This window comes from Meriones unguiculatus, chromosome 18 (assembly GCF_030254825.1).
Source record: "Meriones unguiculatus strain TT.TT164.6M chromosome 18, Bangor_MerUng_6.1, whole genome shotgun sequence".
Taxonomy (NCBI): Eukaryota; Metazoa; Chordata; class Mammalia; order Rodentia; family Muridae; genus Meriones; species Meriones unguiculatus.
Window position 1 is genome coordinate 22,449,509 of NC_083365.1, and position 11,091 is coordinate 22,460,599.

The window sequence follows — 11,091 nt, forward strand, 5'->3', positions numbered from 1 at the left end:
TCAGGCAGTGCGGACTTCTGGAAAATTCTCGCAACAAGGAAGGGAATGGCTGAGGAGGCATTAGTAAGACTGGTGTGAGAAAACAGTGCCCAACGTGCCAAAAGTCAGACTCATTCTGTGAGCAGCAGCACCACCTGCCGGCCAGAGGGGAGAAGAGCTCTGCGGTTTAGGGTTACTGCAATCCCTCACTGAGCTTTCTGGGACAGAGGACAGAGGACACCAGGAAGCAAGTAAAATCTGGACTGTCCTGTGTCACCCCCAGGTGAAGGGCTTTGTGCCAGGGTCTAAATGCTGGCAGGGCCCTGGAGGTCTGTTTTTCTTTCTTTCCTTTTGGAGATGGGGTCATAGCCTTGGCTGGCCTCGAACGCATAAAGATCTGCCTGCTTCTGCCTCTTTGCCAGGATCAAAGGTGTGCGCTACCACACCCCTCGTGGGAGACCTTGTAGCAGCCCAGCCCTTCTTGGGATCATATCCTGTTAGACATCAATACAAAGCCATCAGGTCCAGAGCCACCACTGTAGTGAAGACGATTTAATGTTCTCCACTTGTCACTATTTTCCCTTGTACTGGGCTTGCCCTTGGCCTCAGGGCACTCCTACACTGGAGCCCCAGAGCCCCGTGAGCATGGTCCAGAGGCTACTGAGTGACAAGGGGAGGAGGGCTACTCAGTCCAGGTGGACATGTTGGGGTATGACAAGAACAAGGGTGCTGTTACATGAGGGGTGCGTAGGTGTGTATAAGGATCATGTCTGGCCTCTCCGGGCTCACAGGCGCCTGGGGGGGGGGGATGAGCAGCTCTAAGGCAGGCCTGAGGCACCTGAAGCCTCAGGGCAGAAGCTTGGACCCATCACCCCCGCAATCAGAGACCCAGCAATCCTAGGGACCGGACCCAATCAGAGTATGGCCTTCTCAGGAGAGTCTGGTAGCTGCATCCCTGCCTGTCTACCCACGCGGGGACAACCTCCTACTGCCAGCTGAGGTTTTCGTCCTCATAGCGCTGGGGGTCAATGAAGGGCCGGTCAATAGAGCGAATCATCAGTTCCCCGCAGTACACGCACTCGGCGGCCACCAGTTCATCGAGGTCAGCCTTGAGCTGTTCCCGGCTGGGCCCCCCGGCTGCAGCCCCAGCTTCGGCCTCTTTGGCCTTGGCAGAGCCTTTGGTTGGAGGAGGCGCAGCCCCGAGCTTGCGCTGCAGCTCCTCCAGCCGGGCCTGCTTGTAGGCGGGGAGGCCGGGCCTCACGGCCTGCAGGAGACAGTCGGCATGAAACATGTGGCCGCAGAGGAAGAGGTAGAAGGGCCGGTTGAGCAGAGGGAAGTCACAGGTAGAGCATTTGTCCTGGGGCTCCACGGTGCCATAGCGTCCCCGCAGCTCCTGCAGGTCTTGTCGGATCCGCTGGGCACTGGCCGTGGCTTCCTCCATCTCCCGCTGCAGCTCCTGGATGTGGTGGTTGTAGGCCTTAAGTGAACTGCAGATTGCCTCCTTGAAGTGGTCGATCGTGACAAAGTCAGGAAAGAAGGGTAGCACATCCTCAATCTTGAGCAAGGGACAGCTGGCCAAGCATGCCATGGCTGTCTGCACGTCTTCCTCCTCCTGCACCACGTGCCGGGCGATCTTGAGCCACAGTTTCTTGCGCAGTTCCTCATCCTCCTGTGGCAAGTCTGCACACTGCTTGGCCAGGTCCACATCCACCTGTGGGGAAACCATGGGTATCGGGGTCAAGCCACTCTCCACCTATGGGCAGACTAGGGAAAGACAGATGGCCACAGAAAGCTGGGCCTGGGGAATCCTGCTTGCGCCCCGTGTAGCAAGAGGCACGGCAGAAACCGGTATGGGCTTGCCCCTTCACTGCTATGGAAAGGCTGTTTGAGGCAGCCAATCTTAGTGAATTTAAAGATCAGCTGGTAGGGCCTAAAGCTCGGTGGTGATACACGCCCATCACCCTGGCTCTCTGGAGGTAGAAACAGGAAAGCTGCCAAGCTTGAAGCAAGCCTGGGCTATGGGAGAGCCTGTCTCAAAAAGGAAAGCAAGTCACATTGGGAACTGTTTGAGCTCCTGCTGCGGTGTTCTAAATCCTGGGTTAAGGCTCAGCCTGAGGCCAGCACGGGCTGGACACTCATTTCCAGATCGGTTTGGTGTCAATAGCAATGCCTACAGAGCGAGACCCTATTCCAAAAGCCCAAATAGGGCTAGGAGGATGGCTCCATGGTCTAAGGCACTTGCTGCACAACAACGTCTTACGTTCGGATGCCAGCAACCACATAACGTGGTTACACACAGTCTTGCACAGACCTGTAACCCCAGTGTGGAGACAGGAGGATCAGTGGGCTTTGAGGGCTATCAGTACAGCCCAAGCCCAGAAACTCCAGGTCTAGAGAAAGACCCTGCCTCCAAGGAATAAGGCAGAGAATGGCGCCTGAGCGCAGCAGATGCTGACCTTTGACTTCCACACGTGCGTCTGCACACACATGTCATGTGGATGCGACACACACCAATAAATAAGTAAATATCCCTTCCCTGCAGCCAGTCATGGTTTGAAAGATGTAACCTAGACTCTTCGTCTGCTAACGTGTGTATCAGGCACCATTTATTTTATTTGTTGGTGCCTGTGGAGGCCAGAAGAGGTCATCAGAGCCTCTTGAACGGGAGTTACAGGTGGCTGGGAAGCACCATGTGAGGGCTGGGAATCAAACCCAGGTGCTCTGCAAGAACAGCAACTGCTCTAAGCCTCTGAGCCGGCTCTTCAGACCTGTTGATATGGACAATGTCTCACTCTGTAGCCCAGGCTGGCCTGGAACTCCCTGTGTGGCCAACTATAATCAGCTTCTGAATGCTTTATTTATACAGAACTACTTCATACGATACAGTAAAAATACTCCTAACATTACCTTCACATATTGTAATTATTTTTCTCTTATTGTAATTATGGGGGAGGGTGGGTGTGTGATCCGAGTGCGGTGTGCAGGGCAGGACAATTTCCCAGTCAGCTCTCCCCTTCCGCCATTGGCTTCTATCTGCTGAGCCATCCAGCTGCATCTCGGCCACATAATCGAAGACACAGAGGGCTCAGAAACCAGCCTGAAGCCACACAGCAAGCTGGAGAGGCCACCACGCAAGCCCTGATGTTCTAGTCTGTGTTTTTTCTTTCTCCCTCCCTCACTAATTCTTTTGTTTGTTTTTAAAAAACCGGGATTCATTGTGTAGCCTAAATCTGCCTCAAACTCATGATCTTTCTGCCTTAATCCCTCAAGTACAGGGATTACAGGCAACACGCATGCACCCGACACTGAGCTTTCAGTCTGAGCTTGCTTGCTTTCCTTCTTTTTCGTTTTTTGTTTTTCGAGACAGGGTTTCTCTGTGTAGCCCTGGTTGTCCTGGACTCGCTTTGCAGACCAGGCTGGCCTGGAACTCAGAGATCCGCCTGCCTCTGCCTCCCAAGCGCTGGGATGAGAGAGGCGGGACCACTGCCCAGCTACAGTCTGAGTATTCAGCCTCTACAGTACGGCCCTTGTCTCCTCAAGAAGCCAGCAGGCGGCTAGCCTTACCTCCCCCGATCTTTCACCCTCTCCAGGCCCCTCTCCTGGATGAGGTCAAGAACTTACCTGCAGGGCTAGGTCCACCGCCTCCTCATACAGCTCCAGCACCTTATAGACGTGGACGCAAGCGCGGTGGTGGCCGTGCTCGGCACAGAGCCGGAGCGCGTATTTGAGATCGTAATGCACGCGGTGCGGGCTGGCCCCGGCTTGCTCCAGGTAGGCCAGCAGCGAGGCCGGCTGGCCGCGGGCATACAGCGACAGCAGGTAGTTGTGAATGGCCTGCTCCGTCTCGCCAAGCACGTTCACGCAGAATTCCATGTAGCGGATGGCCTGGCTCACCTGCTGGGCCTCCCCACCCTGGCTATAGTTCACGAGGGCGGGGATGAGCTGCCGGGCGTCCAGGCGGCTGCCCATCTCGATCCAGGCATCTACCAGCTGGCGGGGGATGTGTCGGATGAGCACGGGGGAGAATTTGTAGAAGAGCTGGGGGTCACGGTGGCGGGCAAGCACTGCCAGGGCCTCCTCGTAGGCCTCGTGCTGGCAGTGGTAGGCCACCACCCGTTCGTAGTCCTGCAGGATCACCGCAAAGAAAACCATGTGCTCCGTGTCCCCGTGGCTGGCCAGCAGCTCGTGGATGGAGGCCCGGCTGGCGAAGAGCCACTCTTTGTGCCGAGGGCTGCTGAGAAAGGTGCGGAAGCACTCCCGGGTATCTCGGTAGAGACTCAGAGCGTCAGGGTCGCCCTGCAGGGCACCCAGGCGGCTCAGGTAGAGCTCCGTCAGCCACGTGGTCAGCAGCGTGGCCTGGGTCCGCTCGGTGGGCTTCAGGCTGGCCAGTTTCCGCTGCAGGAACTCGGCCAGCGCCTCCTCCTGCCGGGCTTCCAGAAACTTGAGGGCGATCTCCTCGAAGTAGCTCTGGGTCAGGGCGTAGCAGCGGGCGCTCTCCAGGTAGCGGTGCTGGCGGAAGCAGAAGTCGGCCTCCCGGGCCAGGACCGTGTCCAGGCAGTCGGGCCGCTCCCGGCAGTACTCCTTGGCCAGGTCAAAGCGGTTCATGTCCAGGTAGGTGCGCCACACGTCCCGGGCCTCGCGCTGCACGTGGTAGCGGAAGACGGCGCGCTCCGTGTGGGCCCACAGGTGACCCGTGGACCAGTCCTTCGCCATGTGCCGCAGGGGTCCGAACTTCTCCAGGAAGTGGTCCCGCAGCACCACCTGGCCCGTCAGGGTGCACACGGCCTCCACCCGGTCGGCCAGCAGCAGCAGGAAATGGAACTGGGTGAGGACGAGGGCGAGGGGCGGGCTGGCCCCGGGCCCCACCCCGGCCGGGTACTCCCACACCCGCTCCTCGCTCAGCAGGGAGTCGGGGCGCCCGCAGTCCAGGGCGCCGTACAGCACGCCGTCCCCCATCATCCAGGCGAAGGCGCGGGGCGCCGAGCGGAGCTTGGGGGTGTAGAGCGCCAGCTCGCTGTAGCCCAGGTTGCTCGGGAACTCCCGGAACGGCGGTGGGTGGTCTGCGTAGGCGGCGAAGAGGCCCGAGAAGCCCTGGGCCTCGGCGTCGTCCGCGGCTCGGCCTATGAACTGGAAGAGGCGCTGCCGGGTGGTGGCGATGACAAAGCCCCGGCCGTCGGGGCCGCGCTCGGCCTCGAGGGAGCACACGGGGGCTGGGCCCCCCTCTTCATTTAACACGTACAGCGGACGGAAGTAGAGGTCGGGCGCCTGGCCGAAGAGGCCCCCCTCGCTGGCGGACAGCTCGGCCTCGAAGATCTGTCCCTGCGCCGTGCCGACCAGGATGGGGCCGGTGCTGTTCTCGTTGCCCAGCGCTTTGTTCCAGCCTACGCTCTCCACCAGCTGTCCCTTCCAGCGTGCCAGCGGCCGGGCCTTCTGTCCGTTGCGGTTCATGTAAAGGACCTCGGTGGTGCTCAGGGCAATCAGGAGGTGAGAGCCTGCAGCGGACGGAAAATGGCACCTGAGTGGGCATTGCTGCTCCCTCCCACGCGGGCGGGGCATTCTCACGGGCGGGCGCCCTCCGCAGGGACCCAGCACCACTCACCAGTGTGGTCCAGGAACATCTTGTGGACTTTGGCGTCGTCCTTGCGCCCCAGTTCCACACGGTTGGGTTCACTCGCCTTGCCCAAGTCAATGCTGTGAGGACGAGAGTCAGGGTGTCACTCTCAGAAAGGGGGGTCCCCCTTCTTGAAGTATTTGTTTACTTACTTTCTCAATGTGTGCGTGTGGCGCATGAAAATGTATGTACGTGCACCACGTGTGTGCAGGAGGTCGTGGAAGCCAGAGGAGGGCACTGGATCCCCTGGGGCTGGAGTTAAGGACAGCTGTTGGCTGCCATGTGGGTGCTGGGTCCTGCCCCTGAGCCATCTCCCCAGCACCTGGGAAGTTCCTTTTTACACCACTGACTTGAAAGTCTTAAGTCTACACAGACACAGAAGAAAAAAAAATCTTTTATCTACGTGCATGTATCTATGTGAATGCATGCCACATGCACGCGGGTGCCTGCAGAGGGCAGCAGGAGTCACAGCTCCTGCAGCTGGAGTTACAGGTGGCTTGGGAGCTGCCTGACATGAGTTCAGGAAGAGAACTCAGGTCCTCTCTAAGAGCGGTGAGCCTCCTAAGTCATCTCTCCAACCCAAAATAATCCTTAATACAATCTCAAGATCTGTAAACTTTATACAGAATCCTACTTAAGAATCCTCAGCCTGAGCTGGAGAGATGGCTTATCAGTTAAGAGCAGAGAACAAGGCCTGGAGAGATGGCTCGGAGGGTTAAGAGCACTGGCTGCTTTTCCAGAGGTCCTGAGTTCAATTCTCAGCACCACATGGTGGCTCACAACCATTTACAATGAGATCTGGTGCCCTCTTCTGGTGGGCAGGTGTACATGCAGTCAGAACACTGTATAAATAATAAATAAATCTTAAAAAAAAAAAAGCAGCGGACAAGAGTTCAATTCCCAGCACCAAGGTTGGGTGACTCCCAACTGCCTCTAACTCCAACCCCAGGGGATCTGATGCCTCAGGCCTCCACCAGTGCTTACACTCGCTCACACATATCAACACACCTTCTATTTCAAAAACAATAAAGTAAACCTTCAAAAGAACGCTTAGCTCTAGGAACTCCCCTACTTCACTCTGAGAACAACAATGTCTTCCCTGTGCTCAAGACATCATCAGTGCACCTGGGAGGACACACAGGCTTACCCCAAGGTCAGAAGGGATCAGGACAGAGGGGTTGGCAGTTACTACATACCAAACCCGAGTTTCACCTGGCATCCCAGTCTTCACTGTCACTTTGAAAGCTGTCTTGTTTCAGTAACGGCGTCCTTTGAGAATTCTTTCCAAAGGAGGCCGGGGAGATGGCTCGGTGGGTTAGGGTTAGAAATTTCAAGACACTACCAGCTTACCTTTTCAAATAATGACGGCAGTTTGCAGGTGTGCACCACCCCACATGGCAGTTGATTTTTTTTTTTAATAGTACTTATGACGCTAGAAATAAAACCTAGGATCTCGGTGTGGCAGGCCTGGTAGTTCGTTTTCCTGTACCTTTACCAGCACTGTTGATTACTAGATTTGAATTTTACCAATCTGATGGTAATTTTTACCAGTGCTGGGCCCGGTGAGACACATCTGTAGTTCCAGAACTTAATGAGGGCAAGATGGATGATGAGGGAGTCACAGCCTAACCAAAATCCACACAAAGATTATCTGGGATGGAGATGTGAGGGCATGGAAGTGCTTTCCTAGTACGAACAAAGATCTTAGTTCAAATAAATAGCTAAAGCATCTTTATAGAGATATATATAAAGACAGATCTAGGGGCTGGAGAGATGGCTCAGTGGTTAAGAACACTGGCTGTTCTTCCAGAGGAACTGAGTTCAATTCCCAGCAGCAGCATGGTGGCTCACAGCCATCTATGATGTGATCTGGTGCCCTCTTCTGGTATGCACAAAGACAGTATATTCATATACATAAAAAAAAGATAGATATATATTTTTTTGAGATAGGGTTTTTCTGTGTAGCCTTGGCTCTCCTAGACTCACTTTGTAGACCAGGCTGGCCTCAAACTCAGAGATCCACCTGCCTCTGCCTTCCAAGTGCTGAGATTACAGGCGTGCACCACCACCACCTGGCTTTTATTTATACAGAATAATAATACATTTAAAAATTTTTTCTGAGGTTGGTGAGATGATTCCTCAGGTAAAGGTGCTTATCATCATACCTAATACCTGAGTTTGATCCCTGGGTCCCACGTGTTAGAAGGAGGGAACAAATCAGTTAGTAAATATAACTTAAAATTTAAGAAAACATATAAACTAAAGGGGCTGGAGAGATGGCTCATTGGTTATGAACACATTCTTTTTGTTTGTTTGGTTTTTCTGAGACAGGGTTTCTCTGTATAGCCTTGGCTGTCCTGGAACCCTGTAGACCAGGCTGGCCTTAAACTTACAGAGATCCGCCTGCCTCTGCCTCTGTGTCTGGGGCACCGGGATCAAAGTCGTGCACAGCCAACACCACCTGTGCTAAGAATACTTATTCTTGCAGAGGACCCAGGTTCAATTCCCAAGACCTGCACTGCAGTTCACAACTATCCTTGATTCCAGTGCTTGGATTAAAGATGTGCTCTACCACACCTAAAGAGTGTGTGTGTGTGTGTGTGTGTGTGTGTGTGCACGTGCACCTAGAGGAGGGCACTGGATCCCCTAGACCGGGACTGATAGGCAGTCGTGAGACTCAATATGGGTGCTAGGAAACCAATCCAGCCTACCTTATTTTTCGGGACAGGAACTCCCACTGAATCTGGAACTCACCAATTTGGCCAGGCTGGCTGGCCTGCAAGTTCCCAGGATTCACTTGTCTTTGATCTACTCCAGAGCTGGGCTTACACGCTTGCACACACGTTGCCAGAGGGCAGCTTTTTCTATGGGTTCTGGGGGTATGAACTTGGGCTCTCAGGATTACAAAGCAAGCGCTTTATTGGCTGAACCCCTCCGTCAGGTTCTTTCTGGGCACGCTGCCTTTAAGGTTTATTTTCCCCTTGCTTATAAACTGTCCTCTTATTAGTTGATAAGGGGCTTGTTCTGTTGGCTTTTTGGTTTTCTGAGATGGGGCTTCATTAGCATTAGCTCCCAGTCCTCCGGCGTCAGTCTCCTGAGTGCTGAGATTACAGGCTGGAGCCACACACTGAAGTTTCCGCTATGCCTGAGTCTCTTAATCAAGAACTCTATGTACTCTGCAAATACATTCCCATCTGAGTTCCAGCCCTGGCCTTACTTATCTACAATGCTGGGAATCAAACCCAAGGCCTCAGCCAGGCACTCTATCACTGAGCCACACCCACTAGCACCAGCCGGTGGGTACATTTCAGGATTCCAGACATTTCCAACGATCCATGTGGCTAACTCTGGGGGCTGAGACCACCTTTAGCTGTTGAAAGGCCAGAAAGATCAACTGACTTGTTCCAAACCTTGTAGCTGATAAATGGCATAGCTGGAATCTGAACATAGGTCTCTCTGATCTCTTCGGGAAGGAATAGCGCGTCTCCTGAAAAGTCTATTGTTTCACTTGCCAAGTGTGGGAAAAGACCCCAGCTAGGTAAAAGTCCCCCCCGAAATATTACCGGAGCAGTGTATCCTTGCCCAGGCTCATGCAGAGCTGATTGCAGGAAACGACAAGACTTGTGATGCGCTCTGTGGGAGTGAAGTCAATCCGCTGCTTCGTGAAGATAGGCACTTCCTTCTCCAGCTGGGCATTTACATACCCTAGAGGTTTGGAATGAAGAAAACAAACTGGCATCCAGGGAAGGGGGTGGGGCAGCCCAGAAAACCAGAAGTAGCAAAAGTGTTATCCGACACTCTCCTATTTCCCAAGTGTACGCCTACCCACTCGATCTTGGCTAATGAAGAGTTCAACATTAACCAGCTTTCTGGTTGTCTTTACAGGGAGGGCCCTTGGGCTCTTCTCACACTTGAGACAGTACTGAGGAACTGGTTCCCTAAACCTGAGATGCGGCTGGATTATGATGTGCTTGTTCCTAGTGCTAACAGAGGGTGGTTTGGAAAGGTGTTTTGGCCATTCTCCCTATTGGTCTTTGGCCCACCAATCCCAAGGGAACCACCTTCCTCCCCATCCACACAGCATCGCTCGCTGTGTCTGCGTAATAATATGTAGAAAGTTCTGGGGACCCGGTCCCACCAAGTGCTGTCCATAGATTGCAGCTCTAGTCACCCACAATCTTAGCACAGTACTGGGCCACCTCCACACTACTCTCCTTAAAAATGACACCTGCACTCTAACCTGCAGCCAGCTTTACCCAGGCCCAATCACCTCCATCTTCCCTGTTCACTGACGAAATTCCCTTTAGGATTGAACCCCCTTCCCCGAGAACATTCACGTTCCACCCTCCCTCCTAGGTGGGGGGAAAATACAGAACCAGACATGAAGAGAAGCGTGGACCCTGTTTGCAGTTCTCCCAGGAGCCCAACTGCAGCCCGGTAAGGCAAGTACTTCCTTATCGGAGCCTTAGTTCCCTCTTTTGAAGGACCTTAGTGGTAGGGACTAGGTCACTATGGCTCTTCCAGACTTCAACTACTGACATGCTAGGGACGAAGGGAGGCCTGAGGCTTCGCTCCTAAACGCACGCCGCAAGCTCTTGAGCCACCCACCCCCGCAGACCATAACAGAACGGAAGAGAGCAGCGGCGGCCTCTTCTAATTTACCAGAATGGGGGATGCCCACGCTAGGGCAACCGCTCTGCAAGACGGCCGGGCGGGACAACGAGTCCTCATACTCATCCAGGATGGACGCCATGGTACTCGACCTCCGGGCCTTTGGTCTGGGGCCTGGGGGGGGGGTCACAACTGGGACCCCTGTCGTCCTGGCTTTGCAAGCTGTGATGCCCCGGCGTCTGACAGATCCCTGAGAACCCTTTACAAATTATGAGGCCCTTCTCGCTGTCGCTGCGTAGGACGAGACGATCCGGGAGAACCCGGTAGAAGGTGGCGCAGCTGTGCGCCCCAGCTCCAGCCCCTAGAGATTACAGGTTGCCCTTAGCAGATCCCAGGTGATCACAACCTCGCCCAGGCAGCTCAGCTGACTCCCTCCCCCGCGGCGCGTGCTTATGACGTGCTTCCGGGTTCTCAGATGCGAGCGGTGACTGGAGCCCAGGGCGTTGGAGCCTCCGCTAAGAGGCGCTGTTGGAGACTCGGGGCGGCGGGGGCGGAGCCCTCGCGGGCGACCCTGCTGCAGTTTCGCATCTTGACGCTAGGGGGCAGCCCGGGACTTGTCTGGCGTCCGGCGCCGGGCTGGCGTGGATCCTAGGCTTCCTGAAGCCCAGGCTGGGCTCCCTCTCCTCCCTCAGATTGTCGCTTAAAGGCCACCTGTGCTGCAGACGCAGCACCACTTCCTGTTTCTCAGTCGAATTGCTGCCTCTGTCCACCTTGACAAGCATGGGCGGAACAGTTTTAGTTTCCCTTCCTTCATCTCTAGGGGCCCACCAGCTTCCAGAGGAAGCAGCTGGATGGGTCAGAAGTGCGGTTCAGTGGTAGAGCCCTTGCCC

At 54.9% G+C, this 11,091-nt stretch overlaps 1 protein-coding gene across 1 annotated transcript; it reads right to left on the minus strand.

Moving 5' to 3' along the window:
* Positions 1–516: 516 nt before the first annotated feature.
* Positions 517–10,655, minus strand: Vps18 (VPS18 core subunit of CORVET and HOPS complexes). The gene is made up of 5 exons (XM_021640599.2): positions 10,253–10,655; positions 9,154–9,295; positions 5,579–5,670; positions 3,601–5,471; positions 517–1,690 (listed from the first exon to the last, which is right to left on the minus strand). Exons 1-5 carry the CDS (start codon positions 10,341–10,343, stop codon positions 965–967), a joined length of 2,922 nt encoding a protein of 973 aa, XP_021496274.2. The 5' UTR covers positions 10,344–10,655; the 3' UTR covers positions 517–964.
* Positions 10,656–11,091: the final 436 nt, after the last annotated feature.

Coding starts and splice junctions, on each gene's coding strand:
- Vps18 (XM_021640599.2), bottom strand. CDS start 10,343: ATGGCGTCCATCCTGGATGAGTATGAGGACTCGTTGTCCCGCCCGGCC. Junction 5,671..9,153: donor GGCAAGGATACACTGCTCCG/GTAATATTTCGG, acceptor TCGTCCTCACAG/CATTGACTTGGGCAAGGCGA. Junction 1,691..3,600: donor CGGTGGACCTAGCCCTGCAG/GTAAGTTCTTGA, acceptor GTTTCCCCACAG/GTGGATGTGGACCTGGCCAA.